Consider the following 14976-nt stretch of genomic DNA (forward strand, 5'->3'; position numbering starts at 1 on the left):
ATCCAATCAACAAGCTTCATCATCCCTTCAACAAAGTAACAACTATGCACTGCATGGCAGTTTAGCAGAACATCTAGGGAAACGATTTAATGGAGTAGAAATCTCAAGAAACAGAATTACACAGCCAATTTACCTCAGCAGGAAACAAAGAAGATTAGCCATCTGATTTTTCTTCTCTGTTGTTATGTTATCAATCATATACCTGCGAGAGAAAAAGAAGCAATATCCAACATCTCAGGAGACAAATCATAACTCCATCAACAATCACATCATTCCAAAAACAAATTAAAATCAAAATCCACAGGTCGTTCCTTAAGCACCTTTATTTAGTCATTATTCTAGCCATTCACTAATGATATACATAACACGCCATCATACTCGGACAATAACTTTCACATCCAGCAGTACCACTAACTCATATAGACGACGCTTAATAATACTAGATGGTGATGGTGATGGTGGTGCTGGTGGCGGTGATGATAGTAGCGAGACGAAGACGGGGCCATCTCCAATTGTTGTTCCCGTTCATTCCCAAACCCACCAGCTGAGCTGGGCAACCTCCTCGTCGGGGTGGTGGTGCTCCGCGAACATGCCCTCGGAATAGTAGTTGCAGCCCTCGTCACTGCCGTCATCCTCCTCTGACTGCATGCCGCCGTCGAGGGGACCCACGCAGTGGTAACTCTCGGGAAAGTAGGACTCCCCGCTGCTGTCCACCAGGTGCGGCGGCCCATCCCCGTCCACCACTGCGCTCCCGCCGCTCCCCGTGCTCAGCCGGTCCTCCGCCTTCAGCTGATGGACGTTCACGCCCGTGTGATCCGCGCTGGACGCCGCCTGATCGTCCGGCTTCAGGCCCCCGGCTGCCCCCGCGGCCTCCAGCTCCTTCGCCTGGAGCTTCTCGGTCAGCGAGAGCACCTGCAAGGCTCATTGGTCAGTTAGGTCTTTCGCACCGGGGGTGATGGGATCTCCGAGGGAATCCCCGTAGGGTACGGGTCCGCTGCTCTCTTTTAACGGTCACTTTCTTATAGTGCAGTAAGAACAGATGCCTTTAATTTTTTCCAAAAAGAAAGAAAAAAAGAGGCATCTCTGGTCCCAATTCCCCTCCCCATCACCTTCCACGCATGGTAATGAAGGGCGTGTCGGTCATTTTGACCATCCACCATGACGGCATTTCATCAAGGAATAACGGAATACCCCTGGGGAGTGGTGGACCTCGTGCGGTGCCGTGACGGTCGCTAGTTGTTGGTCTAAATTTATTAATATTAATAAATTAAGACATAGCGCATGTTATTCTATTGAAAGAAACGATGAGGACGGAGGGTGGTGGTGGAGAAGGTGATTATAAGTGAGAACGGTACGATTACCGCCTAGAGAGAGAGAGAGAGTCGATAAGAAGAGATGTTGATACCTGGGAACGGAGACGGTCGTTGTCTTTGAGGAGAGAGTCGTGGTCGGCGAGGAGGGAATCGTAGGAGGACTTGAGACGGTCGAAGTCGCGCTCGAGCTGCTTGGTCTTCCAGCGGGCGCGGCGGTTCTGGAACCACACCGCCACCTGCCTGGGCTGCAGCCCAAGCTTCCGCGCCAGCTCGCTCTTCCGCTCCGGCTCCAGCTTGTTCTCCGCCTCGAAGCTTCTCTCCAGCAGGTGCACCTGTTGTTTTTATCGTTATGCCCCCACCAACACCACCATCCAAAACATTGTTATTTTTATCATCATAATTAACCAACCATTATTCACAAAAAAAAAAAAAAAAAAAAAAAAAAAAAGAAGACAATAACTAATTAATGAAACGTAAATACGATTGCACTTATTTTCATTACCTTATAAATAATAATTATTTCTAAAGTCAACACCACTAGCTCAAAAATAAATTATAATAAAAGTAATTTTCTAGCAGCGTCACCACCCACGCTTGCCCGGGTTCATGCGCTAGTGATGCCAGCAAGAAGTGATCCACGGCATACTAGCAAATTCCACGAAGAAGAGTAGATGGCACCGAGGGAGGATGGTTCGGATTAGCTTTTAATAATTTCTATGCGGGCACCGCATTTATATTAATTTATGCGGCAGTCAGAACGTTCTTCACGGGAGTGACACTGTACGAGATCAGACGGCTGAGGTTTCAAGAGCAGAAACTCGGATGGCAGATCAAGGGCCAGCAAGAAATTCAAGTACGGCCCCCGTCCAAAAATAATTGCCATGACTGAAAGTAGTAATAGTAGATCTAAAAGGAGTTCGTTACCGATGATCAGAATAGTTTTTTTAGTTTTGTTTTCTTTCTGCAGCGATATGAGATCGAGAATCCAATAGAGTATGATGGACGGTGGGCATGGAATGATTACCTGCTCGGGGGTGAGGCGGCGCTTCTTCTCCGGCAGCTGCTCGTCGTAATACTCTTCTTCCAGGAGCTCGTCGGGGGAGGTGAAGAAGGGCCGCCGCTTGTTCGCCCCCTCCTCCATCCCAAGCACCGATCTCGCCCCTTCATCACTCCCCAGGTCATAAACCCCATCAATAACATTTAATCAAGCAATAAATCACGACTAGATCAAGTAGATTTGGAGGTAATTTAGATCGGAAGAGAAACTGCTACCTCGAAAGATCGGATTGCCGCCGCCCAGAAAAAGCATCTGACCATGATGAGAAGAAGAGGAATCAAAGATCAGACGGCCGGAATCCATGCCTAATTCTCAGATCTGAACGATCGCGGCGAGATCTCCCTCTCCTCCTCTACTACGTACAAATTGATTTATATTCCTGTAATATATATCGAGCTATGTATACTCTTCTCTTGGATCGATCGAGCTTCTTTAGAAGAAGACGACGATCTTGTGGCGAAAGAAGCTGGTACTCCACAGGAGTCGCGTCGACGTCTTCATCGGGAACAAAGAAAATCCCATCAAGCACCAGGAGAGGCGGGGTGGGGGGAAGCCAACCCAACGAGCCCTGATCACCTCCGGCGAGGAGGCGTGCCGGTGGTTGCCTCAGCAGCCGGCGACGAAGAGAAGACGACGGGAAATAGTGCCGAGAGCGCTAGGGATCAGGAGCGGATATGGTGGCTGGAATTGGAGATTCCGGCGGCCGGAGCTTAGGAGATTCTCTCCCAATTTTTATCTTTTATCGTGGAGGGCTTCGCGGCTAAAGTTCATTGGTGTGGAGAGGACGGGGTTTTATAAAGGAAGATTTTGGAGGAGTGACGAAAGTGCCCTCGGGCGAGGCGGTTGATCTCCGGAGCTAATTCTCGAGGGCGGGCGGAGTTGAAACATATCGAGTGGGACGGTAGGCCTCACCGGGCTGTCGGGTAACTGTCGTGAGATAAGGAATCCGGATTATCCAAAATCGGGATTTCAAATGTGAAGATAGAATTGAAAAGATAACGAAGAGAATAGAGAGCAAAAAAAGACGACGAAGAAAAGATTGTAATCCTGTGCCCTGACTGCCCTTATATTTGAGTTAACATTAGCGTGGGGGAGACACGGATTTCACCTTGCGGGATCATTTTTGGATTTTACCTTTATGATCGTGATGATAAAAATTGAAAAAGGTAATTATAATAAAAAAAAATCTAATTCTATAAAAATAATACAAAATCTAAGTATATTATCAAGATTAATTCACAAAGGTCAATCAAAATGATGGAATCGCGAAAACATTCAAGAGACGTCCATTGGATGTCCAATATGGACCTTTCATCCACAACTTGCATTCCGAATTAGAAAGGAAAAGGGAACGAAACCTCCCCTCGCTGGAGAAGGCAAGAGATTAAGAGGAAATAGATTTTTTCAAACAATGGCACGTGCTCAATACCAATAGATTCTCATTGATTGGTATTATCTGAACTTTTGAGCAATTCAATTTCAATCTATAAATTTATTTTTGATGATTTTAATTTTTTATATTTTAAAAAAATTATGAGTAAGACTTAACTACTGCTTTATATTTTTCTTGCTAATTCCGAACATTTTTGATAGTCCTTCAGCACGCGACCAACATAAATTGGCTGATCGTAGCACGGGGCCGGTCCCCCTCTGATATTATCGATACATGTGTCTCAAAGTTTATGTCCAGGTCCATCGAATGCTTGCTAAGTAAAAACAAGGTATGAAGCAGCGCACTGGGGACGTGCCTGCAGACGGCAAAGCCAGTTCGCCTATCACAATACGAGGACCTCCTTGGAGTTGGTATCATGCGAGGCTAAAGTTGGAAGAATGCACTCAATCTTCTTTTCTTTTATTTCTTTCCAGAGGATGCTCTTCCAGTGTAAATCATCCAGGCCCGTCGTAATTTATCTCTGGGTTTTCCTATCACATCCACATCTCCATTAGATTTGAGATTATCCGCCCTCCTAACGAGAGAAGAAAAAAAAAAATGGTGCTCCTCGTTACCACCCTCTTCCCTTTTTGGAACACCAATTTTTGCACTTAAAAAAAAAACACAGGGCTTCGTACAAAAATTAGATTGGAGCCGCGCAGATCGCATGCTTTCCTGTCCGCAAAATTATTAAAACTGGCCCGATCCCGTCGGTCGGACCCAAAATCTGATAATCCGATCATGAAACCAAACCGATTATCTAATTGAACTGACTGTGTTTAAAACTCAATAAAATTTGAATGAATCGGTCGATTGAACCGCAAATCATTTGATCCGACAAAATTCGATTGAGGCAAAATCCGTTTAAGTTACTGTTTATCACTTCATTTTTCGATCTTCGCCTCTTGGGCTTCGACTTTTCGATCCTGACTTCTCGATTTCAAACCCCATCGATGCCTTCCTCTTCCTTGATAACCAAGTTAGCAGCGAAAGACGAAGTCCGAGCAAACGACAGTGGTCGGAATTGAAGACGAGTCGACGAGGATAATCAGAGCCGACGATAAGTAACAGCGACGCTAACCCTTTTTTTTTTTTTAAATCTTCGATGAATAGACTCAAGATCGGCCCCTCCACCTCCTCCTCCTCCATCCGCGATCTCCTCCCTCCGCTTTCTCCTTCTTCGCTTGATCCACTCCCCTCTCCACCTCTTTTTCTATCGTCCGGAACCTCCCTCTGCCTCCTCCTCCACTCAGCCTCCTCCCCCCTTCGCCTCCTCCTTCTCCTCCGTCATTTGGGACATCTTCCCTCCACCTCCACCTCCTCCATTCGTCCGAAACATCCCCTCTCCGCCTTCACCTCCACTCGGCTCCCTCTCCCTCTCCGCCTTCTCCTCCTCCTCCATATGAAAAAATAGGACACTTTATGCATTGATCTGTCGGTTTAACTGTTGATTGTTGGATCGTTGATCCACCGATCTGATGTCTTGTCCACCGCAGGGTACTGCACAGTATAATTTCTCTGTAACCATTTCGTTACACGTGTTCAGATGCTTGGATCAAAACTTATGTAACGAGGGTCTCACCGCACCATATGGCGCTATTGATGTCGCGATCGGTGCAGCCAATCAGGGACAGGTGGGCAGCCATGGATTCTTAGTTTCTTACAGAGGGAGGGGTATTTGGGTCAATGAGGTGCTGCCACGTTGGGGGACAAGTTGGACCCACGGGAAACGGAACAGCGACCCACATCAAGTGTCCTTGGATCGACAGCTGTCCATGTGGGGGCAGGACAGCTGACGTCCTTGTTTTTTGTTTGGAGGAGCTGATGGTGGGGCCGTTGCCTCAATCTCCACATCTGTGGCCATCCGATTACGATCCGATGGCTATCGTAGAGATGAAAGGAAATAGTGCCTGAAATCAAGTCACCGCTAAATTGGAAGTTGGAACAAGAGCGTACGTGGACTCGAGATATAACCCCACGGTAGCTAAGAGGCGCGGGTAAAATAGATTACGTGGTGGAATTCGCAGGCAACCGCTTCCAAAGTCAAAGATTAGGTAAATAGCTGCATGCCACGCATGCTAAAGAGCTGACAAAACTTGGATTGGAGATTTTGCTTTCGAAAAAAAAATAATTAATAAATAAACTGAAAGTGCCATCATCATGAGCCGAACTCGGAGCTTTTTAACCAAGGAGAGGGCCAAGTGACTAAGATAATTTTGTATGCTGGTGAAATTCCAATTTATCATATCATAACAAGGAAATCTTCAGTTTACCATGGGGGTTTAAGGGTATATGATGTACGTTGCCAAGTTGGTGGCATATCCCTAGCTTGGGAGAGGGGGATGAATGAAGCAGAAAGGGATGGTTGTGTTGACCATGTAGCAGCAAGATTTGTGGAGTTAATTGTATTTATGTGGTTCGAGAAACCATCCATGCAACCACAAGTGCACTTGTCATCTATGCCAAAGATATCTTTGTAAATATGGCAGGCAGTGGGTAAACAAATAATACTCTTGACATCCAGCATTGCAATGATACATTGAGAAATGAGCCAAAGAGTTATGATTTGTCGTGGCATTAAATCACCAAGATGATATGGCACAATAAGATTCATTCAACTCATAAACTATATGGGGGTTAGGGACCCTTAAACCATCCGAAACATTTTGATTGGGACCTCCGAGCATCAAAAGAGTTGGGATAAGTAAACTAAGAGCATTTGGCGTACAAAGCCAAGGTATTTCAGCTTAACCAGATGACTAGCCAGCCAACAACCGGCTTGAGCCAAGCAAAGCCATCTCGCAACAAAAGCAATCCAACCCCTCCATCCGAATATGCATGGATTCATAGCAATTCCATCACGTGCCGAATAGTTACAAATATTTCTAGATTGTTATATCACATTAGTAGGTTGTTATGATATGAACTAAAATTTGCTGGTATACGATTTACTAAAAATGCAAAATCTCAGCCATAAATAAATTCAAATTTCCTCTATAAGAAGGTAACAAAGGATAATGCGAAAAACATCTAAGCTAGGGAAAACTATTACTCTTTATTTCATCTCCATTTCAAACCCTTTCTGATTTAAGAATCAGAAAGGTCCAACCAAAATAAATCCAATGAGCTCTTTGATTCCTTTCCCATTGTCCCGTGGATCAATGGAGATGATCCACATTAGCATCTCAAGATCGATTGCAACAATAACCATTTGCGAATGATCAACTGCTAGTTTATCCAATATGTGACAATCGAAGATTGATAAGCAACATAGTGGGTCGGTGGTGTTAGTGGGGCCCCACCTATACTCAACCAATCACCAACATTTACATTCATGAACCGAGTGGTGACTAATATTGGGTGGTCAAAAACTTTTCTTAGTGGAGTACGGCCGAGAAAGTTACATCAACAGATTAAAGGCAAAAAAGAGGAGGTTGTGATAGGTTTTTCCGTCTCGTAGATTAGATTTTGCCTGTGGGTTGGTTTGGCCTTGTTGTTGTGGAGGACAACATATGCAACACCAAACAAACATATAGGCATGCATGCAAAGAAACAATGGCGCAATATATTTAAGACATATTGCCAGACTAACTTGATAAGCACTTACATGTGGTCCATGATCGGGTGGTTCTGTACTTTTATACATACAAACTAAGCTTCCATGCTTTGATTTATTGATTATATATATATATAAGCTTATAGATGATATTGATGAAGACAGTCTGCTCGGCCCTATTATTGTGATTGGATGGATCTAAAGGCACAGCAGGAGGGCTAGCACACACCCTCTATTATAGGATATTTAACGGCCGGCGAGAAATGATTTCTTCTTCACCATGAGTATATCCGCCGGAAGATGAATAGGACCATGAATCAGGTGATCTCTTTTGTTATAGAGCACTCTAGTGAAATGCTATGAACTGATTCTAAGTCTTATCCAGAAGCCTTTAGAGATATTACATTTTAACTTTTTTTGAATATATCCATACTAAAAATTGTATGAGTCACCGGCTTTAGCATAGGAAAAAAAAAAAAAAATGAAAACGCATTCCACTATCCAACAATCTGAATTATCAAATAACTGGAAACGCAGACATGAATACAGAGGGAAGAAAATGTTATAAAATTCAAGGATCAAGATACAAGGGAAATGTGCACAGCACAGCACAAATTCTCTATATACATGCAAGAGTTGCAATTTGCAAACACCAGGCTCAGAGTTTGACTAGGGACTTTACAAACGTTGCCAGGTTCAAATTCACCTTGTGGTCCTCATCTTAGCGATATTGGATTTTTGAATGCTGGATGTAATTTTGGCTTCCCAGATGAGGGAATTAGTGGATAAAAGGAGGAGAATATAGGAATAGTTCCATGGGAAGTGGAACCGTGGAAGCAAAGTTTAGGGTGGAGTTATACTGGTCATTATCGAATCCAATGACCCTTCACAGTGACTACTATTCTGTATTTGTCGTGGCTAAGGCAAGCACAGAAAAAATAAATAAATAAATGCAGATTAATCTCCATATTCTGTTAGCATAAATGCAAGCTATCCCAAATTCCTTTGACAAAGAAAAGAGGGAGCACAAAACTGAACGACATTTGTCCTCCGCGGCCACCCCGCGTACGCTTGGGGGAACCACCCAGCGAGTTCCACCGAATATATTTAGCCTCTACTTTGTTCGGAAAGAAGGTTCCCTTCTTTTTCTAGTGGACTTCCATAGCAAATTTGAAGTGGACCAGAAGGGATGATAGAGAGATTTCACCCCTTAAGAAGAAAATAGAAATCATTAAAACCTTGTAAATAGTGTCGGCAATATCAGAAGCAACATTATATTCATTTATTCATTTGATTGAGCCTAGGATCTAGTGAAGTGACAACATCATGCTACGTACCGCTTTTGGACCAGCGTTACTTCCGATGGTCTGACTAATGCCATTGGATAAGATGAGATCTTTGGTTAGACCAGATTCAATGCTGAGCTAGTAAATCAGTACAACCAGAAAGTAACGCGATCATAAACGAAGCAAAAATAAAAAAAAAAAAAATAGAAGGAGCAGCAGGTTAGGAGGGTCATTTTATCTGCATTACTTTGTAGTTGGATTGATCCACCAGCTCAATAGTAGATGTGGTCCAATCGAAAAAATTTCAAAAATAAGAGACCATTTATGTGGCCAATCAGCAATAGTGAGGATTCCAATATTTTTATACAGATAAAGTAGTTCATGGGTCTTTTTCCTATCAATTGCCAACAAAATAGAGGAATTTCAGGTGATCACGGGTCTCTTCATCTTCTACGCTACGGTGCTCTTCCCCATCCCTACTTGGAATCTAGGAGGAGAAAGTGGGGTACTCTGCTCTTATTTTTGTCTAACTATCAAATGCACAGTCTCAAACTCTGTAATCATATCTTCACCATTAAAAAATCTAAGGGGGGGGGGGGGGGGGGGGGGGGGGGGAAAGGCTGGCAGGTGGCCTGATTTGTTTGAGACGTACCATTTCGTTACCGGCAACAGAGCCTCCAATAAAACAAGAGCTTCCCACCCATTGACTTTCCCTATTGCTAATGTCACACCATTTGCTTCTCTTCCGTGCTTTTAATAGTATTATTGTACCAAAAAAGAAAAAACATAGAAAGCAACCACTTAATTGAACGGAAGTCAACTGGACTCCGTGTTTGCCCGGCCGACCGAGTGTAATGGCCTCCATTTCCTACAGTACCGACCACTGCGAAATTGGAGCAGTACACTCTGCCCATGGCTCATTGGCTTCTCTTGCTCACTGCCACCAACTTCTACTTAAAATCTCTGAAGACCAGAAATGGGTCAGGAACTTGATTTGATTGCAATTGAAACATGCAAATTATTATGTGCGAGGATGAGATTTGGAAACGTGTCCCTCCAATTAGCTTGGTATTATAATGAAAACTTTCCTCTCTTTTTTTTTGTCTCCAAGATTTGACTCTATCTATTAATATTTAATTTTTTTTTTACTAAAATGGAAAGGTGGCCATGCACACTTTCTCCATTGTCTCCAACTCTTTTCAAAGTCGGGCATTGCATGTGCACAATGCTGGATGGCTTAGTGGGTTATAAATGCATGGTGCTCATCATGCAGTTGGTTCTCTAATTATGAGATAATAGAGATTTTAATTTTTTCTTTGAAAGCTCAGATTCTAATTTATGTCAAAAATTTAATACGATTCCATCTTGACATTATAATATACTATTTTGCAAAAAAATAATTATATATAAAAATTGTAAAACTTAGGCGAATGCTGATTGAAAACTTAAAGAGAGTTCATTTCATGTGACGCACCAACTTTTGACTTCCATGCAATTAGGCCACAAAATAATTGTGAAGTATGTTTTAATTTTACAAACTCTACAAACATGAAGATGGACATTTTTCTCAGAATGGAGTGGAGCAAGTGAAACAAGTAGAACAGACCAACCTAATTATTGTAGGATACCAAGTCAAATCCAAGTCTATTCATTCTATCATATGTATCTCTTATAATCCTTAAAAAAAAAAAAAAAAAAAGGGTATAATTGAGTATTCTAAAGATCATGAGGTGTATCAAGGATTAGAATTTGTGAGAAAATCTTGTGCTCTATAATCTTCAATTTTTATAATAAAACTCTGTATCATCTCTATCCTTGGATATTGGTCAATAGATTGAACTACATAAGTATTATGTGTCATTATTCTTTTCTTGTTTTCTTCTTTTTATTTTAATATTCTCTCCGTTGGTCACAACAACAATGAAATTATGGATTTTGAACACAGCATCCAATGGTCCTCACATGACATAGTGGATTGTTACATCTCCAAAAAAAGACATGGTGGAAAGTTACATGGTCTCTTTTTTCTCCTGCTGTCAAGATATAGTATAATAATGGCTAACACAGCAGACCTTATTGAAGATACGTGTGAGAAGCACGATCAGATATTGTATTGGGACCAACCTAGGGAGGCCATAACAACAAAATCATTCAAGCATCATATTCTCACTTGAGTGTTCATGCGTCTTTCCTCATTCAATTTTAATTGATGGGTCACAACACGCATGGTGTGGATTTGTAAACCACATCAAAATAACTCCTCTTGATAACGGCATGCATCATCACCAATGTAAATGATATGCACCACATGGCATGAGATGAAGGACAATATGCCAAACTGGTTTGTGTTTGAAATTAACCAGTGAGATCACCAGCATTTTCCATGGGACTTGCATCAATGTCAGGCAGCAGAATGTCATTTTGTGATCATGCCACCTATATATGTAGGGCTAATGCACAGCTGAATCAGCACTTCTTTGGACTATTTTCAACTTCCAGTACTCCATGGGGAATTTGCTAATTAATCTAACAAATTAACATCCAAAGATGTTGAAATCTCTCTCTCTCTCTCTCTCTCTCTCTCTGTGTTGCCCCACAAACGCAACCAAAAAAAAAAAAAAGCGATTCAAGCCTATCACCTAAAATGTGAATAGGAGAGAAGAGAGAATAAAAATCACAGCCATTCTTTTCTCTTTAAATTTCTTAACAGCGAAGAGATGGTGGCATATCTTTTGGGACGAAGGGGATTGGTGTTCCTTACTTTTGAGAGCAAAAGGAACTGGGTGGACGGGGGATTGCGAACTTTTAAAGGTTTGATGCGGGAGATGGGATGAGTCAAAGCAAGCACAGAAGTAGGATGCTTTTGAGATATTGTAGGATGATAGAAAGTGGGAGCAGGAGCAAGTGCTCTCCCCTCTTTTCCCCAATGCCATGACCTCATCAAAGGTAGAAGCGCTTTGTCATGGTTTAGGGTCTCTTTGTTTCTCTCTCACATGAGGGTTGCGACTTGGATTGCTACACTTGCACTGCTTTCATACTTGGATCCTATTTGTCTCCATGCAGATTTGAGGTTAGAATTAAGCATGGTCCGGCTGAGGGCACCAAACACAGGCTCAACTCCGTGGTTAGCATGGCTTTGTTAATTTCTAGCCTTCCATGGACGTAACCTAAATGGCCTTGAACCTACCTTATGTAACGCGAAGTGGAGGCAAAATATATATAACTAATTAAAGAGATGATTTTATCCCTTGCACGCATGTTTGTAAATCTATAGACCAATCTCGTAAAGAACATAGTGAATGATTGTTACATATATACCACCATATAGGTCCTTAAGCATAGTTGGCACCCCTCTAGCCGCCCTAAGAATCTAGGGTTCGAGTCTTGGTTATTATAGCATGTTAGCACCATATTGCTCAAAAAAATGTAATCAATACAATATTGGGGTTTCAAGCATCCTTTCTAAGATAAGGATCCAAATTAAATCACAAACATCATGATCAGCAAGTGATATATTTTAAAAGGATCTCTGCTACGATATCTCCTAATCTATATGGGTTATGAGCTGGTTTCACTCAGACCAATTGAAAAAATTGAAGATTTGACATAAAAATATATATATATATTATTTGTAAAAATTCAAAACTTAACCTCTAAAAAAAAAATAGTCTAAAGATATTATTTGAGTCCCTTTATGCAGCATAAGTATCCAAAGTCTGTACAATCGATATAAGACTAAACATATATACATTTGTACAAGCTCTCGCATCAATAATGACAATATTGGCATTTTGGCTTCAAATTAATATGTGAACAATTGTGTCTCACACGAAAGCCTAGATTTCTACTCCTGTCAAATAGATATTTGGCAAAACATAATATACTTTTCGTAAAACCTTCTCGTTCTCTCTCTTTTATTTCTGGCTTCCTCTATTTTTTTTCATAAAATCTTATTTTGCTCCTGATAAAGTTTTCTGTGAGAAAATCACAATTATCACTAGAATTCTATTTCTCAAGACTCCTGTATACCAATGATAGTGGATGATGTCATGAGATTGTCCCATCTTTATAAGAAACTAATTTGAATAATTGAATATCATCACTACATGCAATAGAAAATTTTTTTGAAAAAAAAAAAAAAAAAAAAAAAAAAAAAAAACTCATAGGCAAACTTTAACTTGCTGCTAGCCTAGCAGGTGCTTAATTTTACGAGTCGAAGTTCAATTTCCAAGATGAAGCCTTCAAGATGATTTCACTTATTTTCATTTCTTTTGCCATTTTCTTTTCTTTTTTTCAAACAAGCGAACAACCAATATTAGGCATTCTATATTTCTAGCTAATGCAACAAAATCTAAATACCATTGGCTCCATTAGACTCAATACTCCACAAAAGTATTGCCTCCGGTCTCAATAAAGTCTAGATTGATATCAACCTCAGTTTGAGTCATGCATGTATCTGAGTGGGAAAAGGAAAAAAGTAGGTATTATTAGTCTCATGGAAAATGTGCCTAATTGGATAGACCACAATGAAAAGGAAATAGCTAACATGCCTGATATCCCAAAGTTGGCATCCTTCTTTTAAAGGCTTGCTTTTAGGGGAGATCTATTATTTACACTTTGATGGAGGCAGTTGATCACCATAATTCTCAAAAGAAGAAAAATGAAAGAATAAAGAAACATAGGATAATATCCAACACGTAGCAAAACAACATTGTTAATAAAAATATTGAGATCTAGGATGTAATGATAAATGGTTGTGTCTAACATAGATTATATCCTACATTTACGATACATTAATTTTTTATTAAAAATAACAAAATCTATTAGATAAATAATAAAAGTCTGGGAAAATAACTTGATCCTTTGACTTGTGGTTAACTATACATCATAATCAACTAATTTCACGGAATAAGAGAATGTAAGATAGAAAATAGTGAGGCAATGCAGGATTGACAGAGGCAGGCAGGTACAAAATGCGAGCTCATAGATATGCTTTATGCATGGACACATTGCTGTAATTCAAATTATTTGGTTGTAGAATAGATTGGTGCTCCTTCCTCTTCTATTTGGGAGGATTTTATGAGTTGGAAATCACGAGAGATGTTATTTTCCTGATTGATCGACAGAGAGAATCTTGGCATTATTTCTTTCATTTTTTATGAGACATATATGCCTTGTGTCATTTATTATTTAATATGATTGATGGTGCCACTTTAGAAGTGATAGCATGGAAATCTACTCTGGCTTCAAATTTTCAAAACAAATCATTTTCTAGAGGAAATTGAGATTTATATGCATCTGATAACTTTTGAAATAATGGTGTAGAAACTAATGCTGGCCTCAGATTTCCTAAAGAAATCACTTTTTAGAAAGAAATTTCCCCTTAGGTTGTAGATGCAGATTTTTTTTTTTTTTTGGGGGGGGGGGGGGGGTTGAAAACGGACCTTCCTCTTAAAGCGTCCACTTTTGAACAATCAAATGTGGATTATATTTCGAAGTCGAGCATCTGGTACTCGATACAAAGATCCATAAAATTTGTCCAACGGATGTGTCATATAGTGGAGGTTCATGAACAATGCTTTTTTTTTTTTTTTTTTTTTTTGGTAAACAATAAGAATAGTGCCGTCCTTTCCGTTGGGCACCATCAAAATAATAAGAGTGGGACCCTATGATATGGACTTCTCCGCCTGGAAGAACTTGACAAGGTGATGCCCATCAGATTGGCTCTTGTCACGGCCCAATGTCCTGTGGGATCCAATTATTTTTGCGCATTAATTGTATGCAGAAATAAAATAAGATTTTCATTAATAGGGTAATAATATGTCGGAAGGCAAGAACAGAGTAAGCATTTCTTAGTCATTTTAGCGTCATGCACATTGGAATGTCTTAGCTTAAGACACGTATCATCATCGAGATATTTATAGCAAAACTACGAAATGCAAGATTTCTGATAAATAAGCTTGTGGGATGTCTTTATGGCCGGGTAGGCTGTCAAACTCGTCCGTTGAGCCACAAACTTATGGTAGTAACATACGTGGATTAATCAGAATTTGATCACCAAATTCTTGAATCACAACTGTTTGATAATTAATATAATAAGAGCGCTTTTTATTGATGCATTTGGTATTGCATTTGGATTGTTATAACATAATATTAAGGGGCATTATGTGTTACCTTTGTCCCCCTCCTAGACCTTAATAATGATGTTATCCCCTAGCTTAGGGTACCCTGGCCGTTGGCAGATTTGGTTCAGTCAGCCTTCTTGTTGTGTATCCTATTCTAACTCATTAGTTTACGAACAGTAGCTATTCATCTAACTGGATTAAAAAAAA

General features: G+C 40.7%; 1 protein-coding gene across 1 annotated transcript; it reads right to left on the bottom strand.

The window, feature by feature from the left end:
- Positions 1-285: 285 nt before the first annotated feature.
- On the bottom strand, positions 286-3144 carry LOC105039204 (homeobox-leucine zipper protein HOX16). Its single transcript, XM_010915280.4, has 4 exons — positions 2586-3144; positions 2338-2474; positions 1406-1645; positions 286-912 (listed from the first exon to the last, which is right to left on the bottom strand). Exons 1-4 carry the CDS (start codon positions 2671-2673, stop codon positions 526-528), a joined length of 852 nt encoding a protein of 283 aa, XP_010913582.1. The 5' UTR covers positions 2674-3144; the 3' UTR covers positions 286-525.
- Between the last annotated feature and the right edge of the window lie 11832 nt (positions 3145-14976).

This window comes from Elaeis guineensis, chromosome 1 (genome assembly GCF_000442705.2).
Source record: "Elaeis guineensis isolate ETL-2024a chromosome 1, EG11, whole genome shotgun sequence".
Lineage (NCBI taxonomy): Eukaryota > Viridiplantae > Streptophyta > Magnoliopsida > Arecales > Arecaceae > Elaeis > Elaeis guineensis.

Bases quoted from the DNA above. Each gene is read 5' to 3' on its own strand.
- LOC105039204 (XM_010915280.4), bottom strand. From the start codon at position 2,673: ATGGATTCCGGCCGTCTGATCTTTGATTCCTCTTCTTCTCATCATGGT. The intron at 1,646-2,337 runs GTAATCATTCCA...TAAAAACAACAG, and splicing joins GCCGCCTCACCCCCGAGCAG to GTGCACCTGCTGGAGAGAAG. The intron at 913-1,405 runs GTATCAACATCT...TGAGCCTTGCAG, and splicing joins ACGACCGTCTCCGTTCCCAG to GTGCTCTCGCTGACCGAGAA.